At 38.6% G+C, this 17,887-nt stretch overlaps 1 protein-coding gene across 1 annotated transcript in view; it reads left to right on the top strand.

The window, feature by feature from the left end:
- GFRA1 (GDNF family receptor alpha 1) overlaps positions 1-17,887 on the top strand; it is a gene marked incomplete at both ends in the record, with an annotated part of 135,357 nt that overhangs the window by 89,362 nt on the left and 28,108 nt on the right. Inside the window, one exon of the mRNA XM_079535528.1 lies at positions 13,520-13,629. Coding sequence (XP_079391654.1) covers positions 13,520-13,629 — 110 coding nt within the window. The remainder of the gene's footprint in view (positions 1-13,519; positions 13,630-17,887) is intronic.

Genomic DNA, 17,887 nt, shown 5'->3' with positions numbered 1-17,887 from the left:
TTCAAGTGCTTCAGCCACCAGTTAAATTCCATAAGGTTGACTGGCATGTTTTAGAAATATCATTCTGTTGTGAAAACAGAACAGCGTGCTTTATTTTTGCCAGAATCACTTTGACAATATTTAAAAATTCTAATTCCTTTGTGCTACAGAAATGTGAGTCATTAGTTTGGCTTTTTTTTTTTTAGTAATCAGTGTTTTGAATTTGCATATGTCCTCTGTCTTCTGGATAAGTTCATCAGGAACTGAGCAGAATGATAACAATACAGATGTGACTTACTGAAAGAACAGAAAATTAGAAGAGTATCAATTCAGTCACTTGCTGTAAAGATCTGAAAAGAAAGGTATTTATTTTCTTTGTAGACTTTTTAGAATGCTTTTTTTTCCCCCCTCTTAATTAAGATCTAATTGTAGAAAGTAAGGTTCTTGTACTTCAGCACTGCTGTACTCAAAATGGTGGTGAAACAGTCAAAAAATTGTTCTTGACCAATTTCCAAATAAAACTACAATAAAATTATTTTTGACGCTCAGTGTTCACAGGGCCAAATCTTTATATGTGCTTTCATTACCATTCATTGGCAAGTGCTCACCCCTGGTACAATCGTTTGGGGATACTGCTGTCAGCAGTTTCTGGTCACCTTTTCTGTTCTGTCTTTGGTGCAAGAACCATTCAGTTCTGCTTGGAAGATGTCTGCGTGTACAGGTAGAAGAACCTTGTGTGTAGATCCACAGACATTTTTATCAGTGCACAAAAAAGGTCGTTCACAGTAAAAGCCAGAAGAAAAGCTCAACTTACCGTGTTTCTTAAAAGCATACAAAACTTGCCAAGAAAATAATTTACCTTCTTTGTATTCCGTCGAAATATTTTAATGATAATTTGCTATGAAAAAGGAGCCTCTGTTTCTCTGCTCGTTTTCCATAAGGCATGTGCAAATCAGTGAGTGCTTCATGCTAGTACCTGTTTGTGGCTTCTCTGCAAGTGAACACTGGGTGTTTCTGTAGCTGGTTACACTCTGCAAACCTTTATGGGTAAGGAGAGGGGTTGGTCAAACACTGTAGGGAAGTTTATGAAGAGGTATGTCCTGCTGTAGAAGAGAGGAACCCAGACTCTCATGTTAGTAGGGAATTGTCTCCTGTTGCATTGTTAACAGGTGGCAGGGAACAGGGCACTCAAGGGATGTGTGGAGGAGAGAAGAGAGACGGAACACAAATAGGCTCTTTTCTTCAAGTTTTCTTTTTCTCAGACTTCGCTTTCATTTTTCCTGCTTCCTCTCTTTCTTTACTGTCATGCTTCTTACCATTGCTTAGCCTCCTTTCATCTCCTTTTCCCAGGTCTCTCATCATTATCTGACTTTTGCTGCCTCTCTGCCACGTTTGAACCCTCTCCATTACAGCTGCTTACAGTCCCTCCTCACATCTCTTCTGTGTGCTGCTCTTTTCCTCCCTCAATATCCTGCCTCAGTCGAGTGATCATCTGTGATTCAGAAAATGAAAGGGAAACATTGATGCTCCTCCCCACTTGAGCCCTGTGGCTTCTGCTGGTCACAAGGCAGTTGGCCAGCAGCTGGGCTGGACTGCTTGGTCTCCAACTGGCTCTCCATGCAGGGGTTCCAACACTCGCTGAGCACTGTCGTGAAGGATACAGTGGCAGTGGTGCAATTCTAACAGAATAGGGTTTGCATCCCTCTGGGGTGTTTGTATCAGTTGGGCACTCCAAACTGTCTGACATCTCATTGAGATTACTGTTTGCTGTCGGTATGCAAAAGCAGGACAACATGTAGTTTTCATAACGCTACTAAGGACATTAGAACAGGGATGCTTTTGATTTCTAGAGATGTGCAGGCTGTGTCTGTATCATATATACAGGGAATGGGCAAGAAATCCATTCCCATAGCTGCCTGGCTAACCCTGCTCTTGATGCAGGATGTCTACAGTGTAACATAGTTTGCCTGGGATGGGGCTACGAGCAGATCCCTCTGCTCTGAGTACAGTGTTGGTGCTTGGCTAGGAAAGGCCCCTGGTTGCACGTGACCAAGTGAGAGAGGAAGAAATGGCAAATCTGGTTTTCAGACCATATACTGCAGCATGCCTACAAGCTTACCTCACATCTGGAACCCAGCCTTGCTTGGAGAAGAATGATTTATACATATATATTTCATGAATATATATATTTGCATATATATGCATATATATATATATGCATCTATATATGCATGTACGTGTGTATATATTTATGTATATATATGTATATGTATGTATTGCTAGAGGTACCATAGTTACAGAAAACAAAACAAAAAAAGAATTAGTGAGGAATTATCACATTTTAGAAAATTCAGACAATGTGGTCTAGTGGGAGGTGGGACAGAATCTGGTGTGCTTGGCAGCAAGACATATGAGAGTGAATTGGAGTTTGGGGTAGGGGGGGAAATGCTAGTCTGGGGAAAAAAAAATGTAGTTTCTGGAAAATAAGCAAAAACCTTTCAAATCAAGGAAAAGTGAAGTGGAAAGCTTGGAATATTGTATTATTTTCTTCCTTTCTACTCCCTCACGTGATTAATCACATTGATGTCTTTCATTAAGAGAGTAAAATAGACGCAGTATTCATCTCCCTTCCCTGCATTGAGTAAACAAAGGTCATTTTAAATTTCTTCCCTCTGAGCAAACCTCAGAAGGAATCGTGCCGTTCCTCCTTAAAACATAACCATAAATCCCTTCGGAATCTTAAAATCAGAACACCCGGCAAACCAAGGCTGCTTTGTCACTGTTAAAGTGTAGATAGATCTCATTCTGTGATGCCAAGATTTGCTTGGCCAGTCCTCATTTATACTCCTTCTGTTCTGCTTAAGAAGGTCTTGAAGATTAAAAGTTTGCTGGATGATTGACATTTTTCCAACGGAAGCATAGATGCAAACAAAGATATAGTAATTAGAAAAATAGCTCAGTTGTATTCCCACACCAAACCTTCACATCGCTTTATGCTTTAACAGTGAGGAGGAAATCCTAAAGCACAGGGGGTTTTATGCTCTAAGAAGCAGTAAGCACACGGTATCTTTGCACTGAGGTCCTTTGGCACGCAAACTTGAGACGCTCCAAGCAGCATGTCTGCAGCCAGCTAGAGCCTCCAGCCATTCCTGAAACCCAGTAACCACAGAAAGGTAGTGTAATTCTTTTGTGCCTGTTATCTGTAAAACAGAAGCTATGCCTCAGCATTGTCAGAGCTCTTTGGTTCAGCTGCCTGATGTTTTGCATGGCGTAGCTTTGGCAATATCCCTCATGACACTGAAGTCCTGCTATTCCTTCCTGATTATTTTTAAGGATTAGAGGTAATCATGTTGCTGATAATTCATTATTACTTGTCTACAGAGTTACGAAAGTGAAAGAGGGAATAAAGTAACTGTGTGACCATATAACAATCTTAAAATAAACATGAATAGAACTGATTACACTCTTAGACCATATTTAGATATGTGACCTTCTGTGTCAGTCTCTTGTTAGCAAAAACAGTTCAGTGGGTTAAAGTACCCACTTTATAGCATACCAAGTATACTATAGCTCTAAGAATCTGGGGGTATTTGTATCATCCAAACACGGCCCTTCATCTCTGTATCACTTCATCTGTTTCCTTACTCTAAGTGAGAAAGGAAAACCGCCTATGTAATAAAAAACAGAGTACAGATTAAAAGCATGATCCAGAAAGGGGGTTACAGCTGGGGGAATTGGGCCTTCTTGTTTCTTTATCATGTAGGACAGATGAAATCATGTTTGTTAATGAAACAGCTTTACCCATGTTTAGTCAAAAATATTGAAAGCCAGGAAAATTAGATTTTATATTAAACTTTAATAGAATCTACATTTGGAGCAACTCATGTTTTTACGGTTAAGCAAGCTCTTAATTGCTTTGCCGGATGAGGTTCCAATAAGAGCACTGCCACAACTGGTTCACTGAATTGTTAATTGAGAGATTTTTGTAGAGAGAGAGTAGTCCAGCATCCACTGGTTTGCATGAGTAGTTTCCACCCTCTAATGTGTTAAATCTGTTGAGGAGGACACTTTTGATCCCCTTTAAACATATGCTCTGTCACATTTGGCTAACCTGCTGTTTTAGAGGAAAAATAAGGAGATATGTATCACACAGTAGCATTGACTTTAATAAATCAACATGTTTCCCATTCACCTTAAACTGTGTAAGTACTATGGGCAAGAAGCTACTGTAAGTTTAATGTGAATAACAGATATTCTGTCCAGTCATTTACCTGTGACTTCAGTGGGTTTATTCCTGGGGTGAATTTGGGTATTCTTATTTTGTGTAGGTAAATCTTCAGGCAGTGCTAATTAAAAGAATGTCAACTGATTTTACCATTCCATTATGCTGGACTTTGTAAAGGTTATTTATATCACTCTACATCAGGCCCCAGCGAGAGAATATTTCTGGTGGCAGTTCATCTATTAAAATAGCTGCAAGATAATGTAAGCACTGGAACTAAAAATAAAACTTTGTTTCTCAACAGAACAAGTGACAGCAGCATGCATATTTTCAAGTTTTAGCATTTTAATGTTTGCTGAATAGAAATTGCATTGCTTTCATTATGTTTTAAGCATTGCTGTGCTACTGGTGGATTAACTGCTGTTAAGTAGAAGCCGTATGTAAATGTACCAATATCTGCAAGGACTTCTCAGCACAGAAGGTAGTGGTTTCCTACACTGATTATCTCCTGGCTTTAAAGCAAATAACACAGGGAAAGTTTTCAGATGTGTGTTTGCTGTTGAATACAGATTTTCTGTGTGAGGCGACTGTGACCCTTGCCTAAGATATTATTAATAGATACCCTAACATTCGCATATTTGTGCTTACAGTAAATTTGTTCAAGCACATACTATAAATCATTACAAAAAGTTTTTATATTATAAATCCTATTTGACTTGGACCTCTGTTAAAACTTCCCTGATTTAAATATTCCATTCATTTTCTTTTGTTCCACTTCAAGCACAAACTCCAGTTGGTGTCCTCCCAGTTGCTCTGTATTCTAATTAGGCACTGTGTAACGCTGGAGATATGTCTCAGTATCTAGCATAATGCAGCTCTGCAAAATATTCTTGAAAACATAAAATGTCTTTCAGAGGAACTTCTGTAAGCAGCTGGATATGTCACAGGCTGTCAGCTCTCTTAGCCTCAGTGGCCATGTTCAGGTTTTTTGACAGTGGAGGCAAAAAGTAAACAAACAAAAAAACTCTTAGGACATCCATGTCATCCTTAACTGGTAAAAGCTGTTTGTTTTCCAACTTCATCCTATAAATCAGTGATTTTTTTGCTAGCATTTGACATCCATATATCTTCTAAAAGCAAGTAAAGCATGTTGAGTAAGATCAATGCCATACTGGTTTGCTTCTGCCAAAACTTGGGGATTTTCCATTTAATGGGGCTGTTTTGTGCACGGCCAAAAAGCTTCTCGCAAAAGAGACTCTAATCTGCTTTTATATGCTGTTCTTCCGATTTGATACTTGTTGTCTGACTCCCGAGCTAAGAACAGCTTTTAGCGTAGCTTCAGGGTGAGTTTCAGCCACATTGGCTTCAGACTATGCACAATCAAATGCAAGGATGCACCCATTTTCCATTAGTCAGGAATGACTCAGGGGGCAAAGGGGCACCGAGATATTCTGCCACTGCACATCCTGATGTGCCAGTAAGGGATGTTGGCATGCAAAAACAATCTTTGTGTAACCTTAGGAGACCTGATGTTCAGTGCATCATATTTTTGCCAACAGGAACATTTCTGGTAAACAGAGAACCTACATGCTTCTATGGGAAGCTTTTTTTTTTTTTTCCTTCTCCTTTTCTGCTTCTAGACTCCACAATAGCTTCATGCTTGAGCCATATTCTATTACAGTTTATTCATGTGGTTACAGAGAATATTATTGTAATGAATGTGTTTCTCAGGTACTTGGAACCACTCTTGCTGTAGCTGTTAATAAACACCTCAGCATCCAGTGGCACACTCGAAGACTTGCAGTGGCATTAGTTTCTTTGGCTTACTTTGTGAGTGCGGCAATAATTTTCTTATGTTTTCAATCTGTAATTCAAAGACACTCCTGTCTGCCCAGCTAATGAAGTGAGAGCAACTCTCTCTGATGCAGACTAGTTCTTTCCTGAGTAACATTCTATGGAGAGACTCTGAGGCTTGGACGTCTTTAAACATGACAGCTATTTATATTTAGAAACTTAAAATTAAACAGAATAAAGGAAATGAAATAAAATGGAAATATACAAACTCTCAGTACTCTGAAAGTAGCTAGGGGATTTGTTCATGTTATTGGAGAGCTTTGTTACAGATAAACTACATAGAAATCTTAACATCTTCTGTCCCCTGACAGAAATCATGGTCTGACAGTTCAGCCTACAATTTTGTAGAAGATGCTCAGAGAAGTGTTTTCTTTGCAGCTGAGAAGACAGAAACACATTATGCATGCTTAAAGTCGATGCAAGGAAACAGAGCCCCACAAAACATATTTAATGTAGGTTTGATTTCCTGCGGAATGCTTTCCAGATGTTCTCTCAAACAGGCCTCTAAAATGTGGTCTGAGGTAATTTTTCTTTTTTTTTGCAAACAGAAAGAGAAAATCCTGTTTTGTGTCACTGCATCAGAAAATCACTGTTCTAATTCTTTATTGCATTACCTTGTGCACAGGGTTCGCACCATATTTTTCAAAATTGGTTTTATTACGCAGAAGGTCAGAAGCAAAAAAAAATATTTATTCTACCCAATTGCAAATAAATCACACTTATTTAGAATCGCATTTGAGCTTAGTAGTTTTTCTTAAACCCAGAGGAGACCTAATATATTAAATTATAAATACTTCAACATATGACCCTGTGTTACTTAGAGGCTTTAACTAACATGGATAAACTATGAGATCAGTATTTTGGTAAGGTCTTTTGATTTGCTGTAGCAGACATTGTGTAGAAAAATCTAATGGGATCCTAGCAGATAGCTTGAGGAAAGGATAGCATTAAGGGAGAATAGTGTGTGACTTCATTATGCTTTGAATATGATACAAAAATAAAGCAAGAGCTTACTGTGTGTTCATGTTAGAGCAATTTTTAATCAGAAAAAGGTGAGCTTTGTTAGTAGAAAAATTGAAAGAATACAGGGTATTGTTAATTTTAAAATATTGGTTAGCATTGATGAATATGTTGGGATTTTACATGACTGGCTTTATAGCAGGCAGCTCTCCATTGCTTGGAATGTTGAATGTCCTGTAGGAAGAAAGCCTGCCTGACATGGGTGCCATTGGACATGGTGGGGCAGCAGTTGGTTGGGCTGGAAAAATAGTGCTCTGCTGGAGTGGTGCTGGTGCCTGATGCCCTGCATGGTGAGCACCTCTTGGTGCTGAGAGGCCTTGGAATGAATCTTGTGTGGTCTCTGCTCGTTGCTTCTGTATCCAGATATCCCACAACCTGAATCGGCTGCTTTTATGTAATTGAGGAGTGTCTGCGTTTTACTTCCAGATAAACAACGCAATTTACAAAGATAAAAGAAATCCAGAATCAAATATTTGCGTGGGCTTAGGCTTCAAGTCATTTGAAATGAAGAAACAGAAGCAAAACCAGATAAAAGCCAGCTTCTTCCAGCTAGTAGCTGATATGTGGTGTCCAAGATCCTTCAGTGGTTTCTGCCAGTTACAAAAGATTTGATTTGGCTCATATGAGAGGAACTGCTTTCGGTATCCAGGTCTGGGAGCCAAAAGGTCTGATGTTAACTCTTTTTACCCTTCAAAAAGGAGTAAAGATGCTCAGAACGCCTTTTTTTAATCTCAAAAAAAAAAAAAAACCAACAAAAAGGTACAAATGCCAAGTTGTACAACCGGGCATAGTAAGGCATTGGCACCTGGGAACAAGGACTGGCCAAGGACAGGCATACATGGCTCAGCTCAGTGTGGCCTCAGGCAGGAAGGGCTGTGGGAGTGGAGGGCAGCACCTTGAGTGTCACTGGAGCAGGGGACTGATGGCCTGGAGGGGCTGGAACAGGCTGGAATGGGGCCTTGGGCTGCTGGAAGGTGGGGGAGAGCCGTCGGTGGACAGGGGTATTACTGCCCTTTCAGGCACTGTCACTGCAAAAATTTGTAGTTGCTCACAGATGCTCAGTAGTATGGGTCCATAACTAAAGAGCTATGATGTATATATATTTGTATTACACAGTTCTAGTACCTTTGATGAAAAAAAAATCTTCAAAGATTGGTCAATTCTCAATCACCAGGTGCTGGGAGGACTGTCTCCGTAGTGATGGAGCTGCTTTGAGGCTCTTTTCAGTTCACTGCTTGATAGAGTTTTTTATGTAGCCTTTGACTTTTTTCTTTCTGCCCACTCACTGTGTGTTTATGAAACAAAGCGAAAATGAAAAACTCCTCCAACAAAGAATAATAGGTTCTGTTTTGTATAGTTTTGACACATACCAAGCCCTCTTGCCCCTGTTACAGACATAGCACCACCTCAGCTATACAGGAGCTATTTGTAGGTATGGAGCTAGATGCTGCATTTGACCCTTGCTAAAGAAGAACAAGTATAACAAGTATTCTGGCTTGTTTTCTTTTTTTTTCTTCCTATAATGGTGTCATTTATCACCGTGACACATATTCATTGACTTAGTCTGAAATTTTTCAGTGTCAGATTTGTATTTCTTTTCTACTTTGAATATCGATGCAGCACTTCTCTTACGTGACTGCACTACATCTACCAAATGGTGTCTAGACGCTGGAGCAGCTTTAACTAATTAGCTTAGTCACTACAGTCATTCAGCTTTGGCATTTACGTACCCTTTATGGTACTGCTGTTGAACCATAAATAGTTGCTTAAACACAAACAGCAATGTAAAGGGATGTGGTAGTGAGTATGTTCAGCCTTCGCTGACGTCACTGAGATGAACGCAGAGGACAGTAGCCCTCACTGCCTGTTTTCACAGTCAGTGAAAGAAGTTGGAAATGACAGTGCATGTGAGTGTGGTCAGCAGGAGATCCAGATCCAGCATCCTTCTTAGGCTGAAGATCACCACTGTAATGGCAAAGCTGAGAGAGATTTCTCTCTTTTGTCGTTCAGCCTTTGCCAGTGAGCAATTGAAGATACATACTGCCTGCAACATCATAATTTAGGCTGTACTTTCAGATATTGCATCCTGCATTTCTGTGCAGCCAACACTGAGGTTGAGTTGGTGAACTTTAAAGAATAAGAATTGATGAATATCAAAGCGTATTTCAGAACATCAAAGAACTTCTGTGAAACCTTCAGAATAAATTTAGTAAAAATCTAATCAATGTTGCCTATGCAACAAGCTGTCCTAATATAGAATTAAATTTTCTCAAACATTTTATGCAGATTAGACTCAATACTGCTATTAGCAAACCTTATTTATAAGCAAAATTTGAAAGTTTTGATTTACTCTTCTGAGTGCTTGAAGAACTAGTATCATAAGGAAAGCAAATTAACTTTGTTTTCTTTGTATTCCTAACTGTTACAAATGCTTTTACTGGTGCTAATACAAAGCCTTAGAGAATAGCAGGTTTGAGATTTTTTCTCTCTGCAGAGGGAATGTTTGTTGTTTGAGCAGATTTTCTTTGAATTTGCCAATAGGATTATTCTTATTTTTTGTTACCAGTATGCAAACTATTTAAAGTAAGCTTTCCAGAAGATCTGCTGTTCACTTTGAGGAGATTTTCCAGGGCTAAGTTAGAACTCATTTAATTTCTGACTTTTTTTTTTTTTTACAAAGAGAAGTATTTTTTTTCCTAGGAAGAAGATTTCTGGGTGGTGCTTTTCAGTTTGTTCAGTTTGTTGTGATTCTTTTTTCACACAAGAGAAGGGAAAAATCATTAATGCTGCTCAGTGCAAAGAGGATTTGTGATTCTTACATGGAGAAAGAAATTGTTCCTTTTTGATGCGGCCCTGCTGCATAATATATACCATATAAAAACTGCCTGTCTTTTTATCCAGCCACCTAGTAAATAGATACATGTATGTACATTGCGCATGTGAAACCATGGACACTGGAAGGCACACATGCTTCCACCTGAGTTTGTCTTCTACTTGACCAAATGGCTCATCTGGGGGTTAGGCACTTTACCCACAAGTTGCTTCTTGCTGAAAGAACACAAAATTAATACAAACTGCAATTTTTAATAGGACTTCTATCATCTGAATGCTTCCTATTAGCATGCCTAAAAGGATCGTCTCTTTTACCCAAATGCTTTTTTATATCCTGTGCATTACTTTATAATAAATGATTTTGCTACTTCTAATTAGGCTAATTTCTCTCTCTAAGTAAATGGCAGTACCACTGTTTTGGTATTACTAATGAGCACTTCCATCAGTGCCCCTCTCCTGGAAATATCTTAGGCTGGATTTTCAGTGAGTGTTAATCAGCACGTCTTTACTGATGGAGATACTTAATGATAGATGGCTGTCTGTCTCTATTTTTATTTGCTGACCTTAGCTTTATCTCCAGTAGAAATGAATCCATTTGAATATCAGGTGTAGCTAACAGCTCAAGAGGGACAGTAAGTACTTTGGTAGTATGAAGTTTGGATGGCTCACCAGAGGGGAGGTGTGTGACAGTGTCCAGTAATGCTTGGACCAGAGCTTTCTAAACTATATTTGGCATATTAAATGTGCAACGTTGTCAGATCATTACCTTTTATGACCACAGAAGGTCTTCAGAAATGAACATAGAAATCAAACAGTATGCAAAGGGATCAGCAGAGCAATTTTTAGCCTCCTCCAGGGTTTGCTACAACAAATATATCCTTTAGGCAGATTGAGTAGTAAATGACCGGTGTTATTTCGTATTTATCAGTACTTAAAAACATTTGGGGAAGAGGAGTTTAATAAATGATCTCTGGACCAGTGCTCCTAATAATCTAGGGGAGAATTAGACAATTAAAAATGATGAAATGATTACAATAAGTGTTTTCAAGATTTTCAAGATGCTGACCATGTAATTTCAGTTCCAAAATCACTTAGTTGGGGTTACATAAATACTGAAATTTAAAATTCAAGGAGCTACTTTGTTTTAAAAATATAGAAATACAGGACATACAGCAGACTCGCTCCTTCCACGGCGGCAAAGGTTTTTCATACTAGATAGATCTTATATGCTGTTTTCTGTCATAAAACAGAAGCTATCAGTAGAATTTATAAAAAACTTTAGGAACTGTTGACCATCTTTGTTCCCAGTTGCTCAGAAGACTGGATCCCAGCTGTATTTATTGACTGAGAGACGAAGTCATCACAATGGCTTAGGGTTTCTTGCCTAAATTCTATGTAAGGTGTTACTTAACTCTTCCCATCCCTTGTAATCCATTTCTTCTCAGCCTGTTCCCTGTCAAGTATAGTAAATACTCACCAGCAAAACTGAGACTTTGGGGAAATTATAATGTATGCTTACAAGGCATCTTGAAAGACATGCAGAGAACTTGCATTTAAAGGCTGCTGGGTACAGATGTCTGTCATAAGGCTAAGTGGTTAAATAAGTGAAGGGAGAGAGTAAAAAACTTACAGATTACTATGGTTTGAAGGCAACTATGGTTTTGCTGCTGTTGGTAGGGATGGATCTAAAAAGAGGTCATGAGAATAGCTCAGATGAGTTCAGGTACAGTTTGCATACAGTCTATTTATAGGATGCTTCTCAAACTAAGCCTGTGAACCTTTTGAAGTTTGCCCATCACTATTTTCAGGCCAATTAATGATGTACATCCCTTCACATTCTGAGATAGGTAAAACAATAAAGCAAACTAAGATAATTAGTCTCTGGAGCACGTCAAGAAAGACAGTAAATCTGTGCAAATAACTTGTTTCTGCTAACTTTTGGTTTTTTGCTGCAAAACTGAAAAAGACCATTGCTATTACAAATCTACGTAATGCTGGAGCAGAGCTGGAAATGCTTTTGTGATACTACCCTGATTTTGAAAGGTTTTGCAAAGATTAAACGCCTTATCCTGAAGCATCACTCTGAGTTGTTTTAAGCAAGAGAACGCTTTCATTCCTTTTCGCAGAGGAGAAAATCAAAGCAAGGAGGTGAAATCATTTTGTTCGTGGAGTCAAAAGTCTAAATGACTTCATAAACTAACAAAAGTCGCTGCTCCAAGAGGCTTACAAGCATCAGCACAGCTGAGGAGAGCAAGTTGTGATGGACAAAAGAGAGACTGCACATTATGCACCTCGCCCTAGCTCAGTGAAGCCTCTCAAATTTTGCAGGCCTGGATGGGAGTGTTGCGTAGCCTTTAAAGTACAAATAAACAGAACTGTTTTTGGATGTTAGGAACTTTTCTATTGATTTCCAAAGTTGTAATAACTTGTTAATTGTGGCATAGGTTCAGCCCCTGACTTGAAGCACTTTCCATATGTAAGCAATGCTCTCCCCCTCTTGGAAATGGGGTAACTGAGGTAAAGGAAGATAACGCTGAAGCAGAACTGAATGCAGAGCACACATTCCCTTCTGAGCCCAGGGCTCAGTGCTGTAGACTTCGGATAAATGCACATTTTACAAGAACAAATAGATTCTCAGTACCATTGCTCCAGGGGGCTGTGCAGATCGTGCCATCTGGATCTGCCTGCAACACCAATTCTGCCAGCTGGTTCTCCAGGCCAGTGCAGAGCAGGGAAACCCATTCCCTGGAAACTCAGAGCAGTACTAAAGCAGGTTCTGCCTCAGGTAATGGAGTAAAAGGGCTCTGGAAGCACGATCATACAGTTTTGTGTAATCAGAAAACCAGCAAAATTGTGTTCTATTCCTACACAGAAACAGATTCCGGAGTTAAGGTCTAGGCAAAATGACCACTCGTGATAAAATGTCTCTGTCTTTTTCTTTTTCTTTTTCTTTTTCTTTCTCTTTCTCTTTCTCTTTCTCTTTCTCTTTCTCTTTCTCTTTCTCTTTCTCTTTCTCTTTCTCTTTCTCTTTCTCTTTCTCTTTCTCTTTCTCTTTCTCTTTCTCTTTCTCTTTCTCTTTCTCTTTTTCTTTTTCTTTTTCTTTTTCTTTTTCTTTTTCTTTTTCTTTTTCTTTTTCTTTTTCTTTTTCTTTTTCTTTTTCTTTTTCTTTTTCTTTTTCTTTTTCTTTTTCTTTTTCTTCTTCTTTTTCTTCTTCTTTTTCTTCTTCTTCTTCTTCTTCTTCTTCTTCTTCTTCTTCTTCTTCTTCTTCTTCTTCTTCTTCTTTTTCTTCTTCTTCTTCTTCTTCTTCTTCTTTTTTTTTTCTTTCTGTTCTTTTTCTTTTTCTTTTTTTCTTTCCCACGAAAATGCAGAGTATTTCTTTTAGTAAAGGGCATGCATTTCCCTGTCATTTTGTCTCTTTTTGCTGTTTTCTTATACTTTTTTTGTTCTTGCTTCAGAAATGGATTCTGGTAAAAGACCCCCATCAATTGAAATGTGTCCAATGTATATTTAAGTTAAAAAATACTAAGTGCTGTCGAGAAATGAAAAGACTGTAAAAGGTAAGAATGCCTGCAGGCTTGATTTTTAAAGATATGCTTTTTCTTCATGTTACAGATCTCGCCTTGCAGATTTTTTCACAAACTGCCAGCCTGAGTCACGCTCTGTTAGTAGCTGTCTGAAGGAGAACTACGCTGACTGCCTCCTCGCTTACTCGGGGCTTATTGGTAAGAGTGCAGGGAGCAGTGGGGGCTTGCTTCATCAAAAAATCTACCCAAAGGATATTTTGAAGACCCTTATGAAGCAAAAAAAGTAATACTGTTGATTCTAGGCAAAATTCTCAACTAAATGTGTTGGTCTTGTTTTACCTTACAGGGATCCCTGGGGTAAATATGTACATTCCAAGGAGATTGAAGATAGAGAATAATGTGCTTGAGTTTGATATAAACAAGTATAAATGAAGGTTACAAAGTAAAATGATGGTTGAATTTGGGCAGGACCATCAAGTAAGAAGCTAAAAAGAACAAGAAAAAACTACAGCTTGGTTGTTTTTGCAGCTCTCACCTCAAGATTGGGTAAAATACCTCTTAGTCTTTAGAAACAAGACATTTGGACATTTGAGGAATGTGATAAAAGACCTACCCAGCCTTCTTTCACTTGCAGCTGCTATTTTTTCCACAATCTCCTCCTCTGTGCTCTAAGGGTTTTCTGAGGTGCTAGTCAACGGAGAGGAATTGCGACCAAATTTATCTTCCAAACACCTCTCCTCCAACATTATCTGTTTGCTTACTGTCAATTTCCCAACTGGAAACAGGATGCCTATATGTGAGTCAGATTCCATACCCTGCATACAGTATTTGATTCCTGAGTTGTATCAGGAAGGTGAACTTACAGAAATACCATGGTTGGGCAATAAAGAATAAGTGAATGTCAAAACTCCGAAACAAACAGATTTTTAAAAGGGCACCAGATAAGATTCTTTTAAGCTTACAGCCTGCACCTGCTGCAATGCAGTAATAGCCACTTCTGTTGGGCGTGAAGGTCCCAGCTGAGGCCCTGCAGCAGGTTCCGCTGTTAAATAAATCTCTTTTGAAATAATATCTGAAATAAAAAATAAAAAATCTGAAATAGGGTGGATGTTGCTGAAAAATGACTGAAAGCGATGTTCGCTGACTTGTTACCCATCCTAAAACTCTTAACATTGAGCAAGAGAGGTAAGTCCATGGGGCAGCTGGTAAAATAAAACGCCATAATTTTGGAGGACATGCCTGTGTGTCTTAAGAGATAAAGACAGTATGCAAAGGCTATAGCATATGAACAGTTATGACAGAATGTCATTTGACTCTAAAATATAGGATTGAATAGCCTTGAAATCCAATCCAGTCATTGAGATTAAGAAATCTAGCTGCTGGCAAAGAGTAACTGTTACTAATAGATACTTCTGGGTAAGAGCTGCCAAGAAGTTCTTGCTGGACCTACCGAATCTTGCTGACAGTTTTGTTGGATCCATATTTCAGCTTAAGCTCAGAGATGGCCCAGTTCATACAGAAAGGTGTTTTCGTGTTACTGTGGATGACTGTGCTGCAAAACACTGTCAAACAGGGAAAACATGGAATGGATCCCTGAGGAAATGAAATCAAAAGGAGATCTGATTTTCAAAGAGAAAAATAAACATTTTTTCCTCTTTTTTTTTTTTTTTTTTTAATTTTGTCAGCCTCTAGATACAAGCGAATGGATGCAAATACAAGCAAATAGACGAGAACTGGCTGTTACAAAAGTTTTTACTTCTCAGAAGTAATTCTGATAAACCAAATTTACCAAAGCACATACTGAAGCAGTGAATTCCTGCTTCTGATACCAAGCTGCTATAAAAGTGGAGTAAATTATATGAAAACTATCAAATGTTTAAGAAGGTATCTGAGATCAAAATCAGAGGTACACTGTTTCTCCTATCTGCAGATAGAGAGGCCCTGGGTAAGAAGCTGTTGCAAATTCATTAATATATTAGAGTTCCAGGATGTCCAGGTGTTTTAATTAAGATAAAATGCTATTCATTATGATTTAATATTTTTAAATTTAGCTGTTTCATTAGATGTAATAAAAATTGTGCCTCTGCAGATTTTGTTCAGGAAAATTAGGATTCTCTATGGAAGATACGGTGGATGTGATTCTGCTGCCACATGCATGGATGTACATCAGTTAACTTCACTGAACTTAGTGCAATTCTGCCTTGAAATAAATGACTTAAGCGTAAAGAGTCAGGCACAATTTTTTTGTGAGGAGCTTTACCAGTTGAATGGAAGTTAGTCCATATAGGGTGCTTTATGGTTTGCATCAGTGTGTCATATATAGTCTTAAAGCTATGTGTATTTCACAGCAACTTGGAAAACTTCAGTGAGTCACCTTAGATTTCTTGTTACGGTAATTAAGATAAATTAATATTTTTAAAGAATTACAGAATATAAAGGAAAAAAGATGAAAGTTATTAAATGCAAAATTAGACTGAAGATAGAATCATAGAATCTAGGTTGGAAAGGTTGGAAATGACCTATAAGATTATCTAGTCCAACTGTCTTCTCGTTACCATTGATAGCCATGTTTGAAATTCAGTGCTTTGCTTACAGCCTAGTTAAACCATCTGGTCTTGTCTGTGCTTCAGCATCAGTTGAATACTGCTCTAACTGCTGACTTCAAGGTCTACTTTAGCATTCATTTTCTGACACATTTTCACCAATTTTCAGCAAAATCCATTTCATTTCTCCATTGTTCTCTGGAATTCTGTGGGAGTTTGTACGAATAAGCTGGAGCTGCAGGACTGGATGCTTGCTTCTGAATCTAGTACATTGTCTTTAGATTGTGGCCAACTGATTTCTGTCATTTGCTAAGATACTTTCTGCCCCCAACATGCAAAAGGAGGTCTGATAACATTCTTATTACTATTAGCAATTACTGCATTACATGCCCTCCACTGATCTTGGGCAAACTCCTGTTGTTGGTTTTGATTTATTGTGTCATGTGTGAGTCAAAGCAACTTCAATCACACACCCCGCTCCTGAACCCACCATCCATTTCCTCATCCTTAATTGGCCCCAATTTGAGAAACCTCTTGGTTGTGCTCAGGTCAATTCTGCTTTTTCGTAGAAAATTGAGACAACCCTAAAACTGAGACTGTCACAAAACTATTTGATACAGAGAGCACGCTAAACCAAGCATGTCCTATTTTACTGCCAACCACCGTGGTTTCTCTGATCTGTTAGTGTCCTTCAGCAGAATTTCCAAGATGCCGGCTGGAGGAGGGAGGAGGAGGGAAAGCACGCACGTTGCAGGGAAAAAAGAAAATCCACCCCAGGAAACCAAGCATATCATCCGCTTGGGTTCACATCTGCCCCCAGGTTTAAATGACAGACTGATTTTCTACTAGCTGCTCTTTCAGCCACTCTGTTTTTGCTGGATGTACAGTTTGTGTGCTGCATATACACATTCCTTGTCCTGTCTTTCCAGTATTCATCAACCCTGATCATAGTTTCATATCTCTTCCTCTTTTAGCCCGTCTTGACCATTTAATTAATCTTCATGATTAAAGTCTTTCCTCAGTGACCTTTTTTACTTCCTCAGTACCTTTCTGTTTTCTGAACCCTTCACTAAGCGTTTGCTACTTATCCTTTTTTTGAGGCCGACTGTTTTCTTTCCATTTGCAAAATCCTCTTGCTTTTTGTTTTCTCTCACTTCTTTTCAGATCATGTCAAGCCCATTCAGGGCTTGAAACAGTGTACTGAACCATCAAACAAATAATGGGTAGAAGCTTTCACTTGTTCTATTTTAATATAACGTTATTCCTGTTCTTATTTATCTACTGTCAAGTTTTCATTTTAATGGTGCAAATGATATTTGCCTGTTTTACTGAATTCTACACCTTCATTTAATAGGTTTTGTACTGTTGTATTTAGTCATGTGTTAATCTCATGTACGGTTTGAGCAATTATTACCACAACTCTTTGTTAAAAGTTGGAAGTAGATAAAGGCATAGGATTGCATTCTAATTTAAAGACATCCCAAAACAAAACAAAAGATGCTTTTTCTGACTTGGCAGTTGCACTGTGTTCATTTTCATGTACGTTACTGCCTTTCTCAGGCCAGTTCTTAATGTCTGTTCTCCTTTGTCTCCCACATCGTGTATGAATTAGTTTGCATGCTGATTTGTTCAGTTCCCAGCACTGCCCAGTGACTGAAAGGCCATTTCACGTCGTTCTGTGATTTGTGTTATTTCTAATGTTACTTTTTTTAGCCTGGTATTTGATAGCCATTTCCTGTGTGCTATTACAGACTTTTGGACCCTGGACCTGTGGACCAAATTTTTTCTGCAAGTGTACACATCAAGTCTCTAATATTTATCCTTCATCTATTACATCGTCTTAATGACTTCTTTGATGTCAGTTTTGAGCAGCTGTGACCACATGTCCTCATGATTTATAGCCCGTCCTAGAT

Source organism: Tetrao urogallus, assembly GCF_951394365.1.
Source record: "Tetrao urogallus genome assembly, chromosome: 5".
Classification (NCBI taxonomy): Eukaryota; Metazoa; Chordata; class Aves; order Galliformes; family Phasianidae; genus Tetrao; species Tetrao urogallus.
The sequence above is the reverse complement of the archived record's forward strand: the minus strand, read 5'-3'. Positions and strand labels throughout refer to the sequence as shown.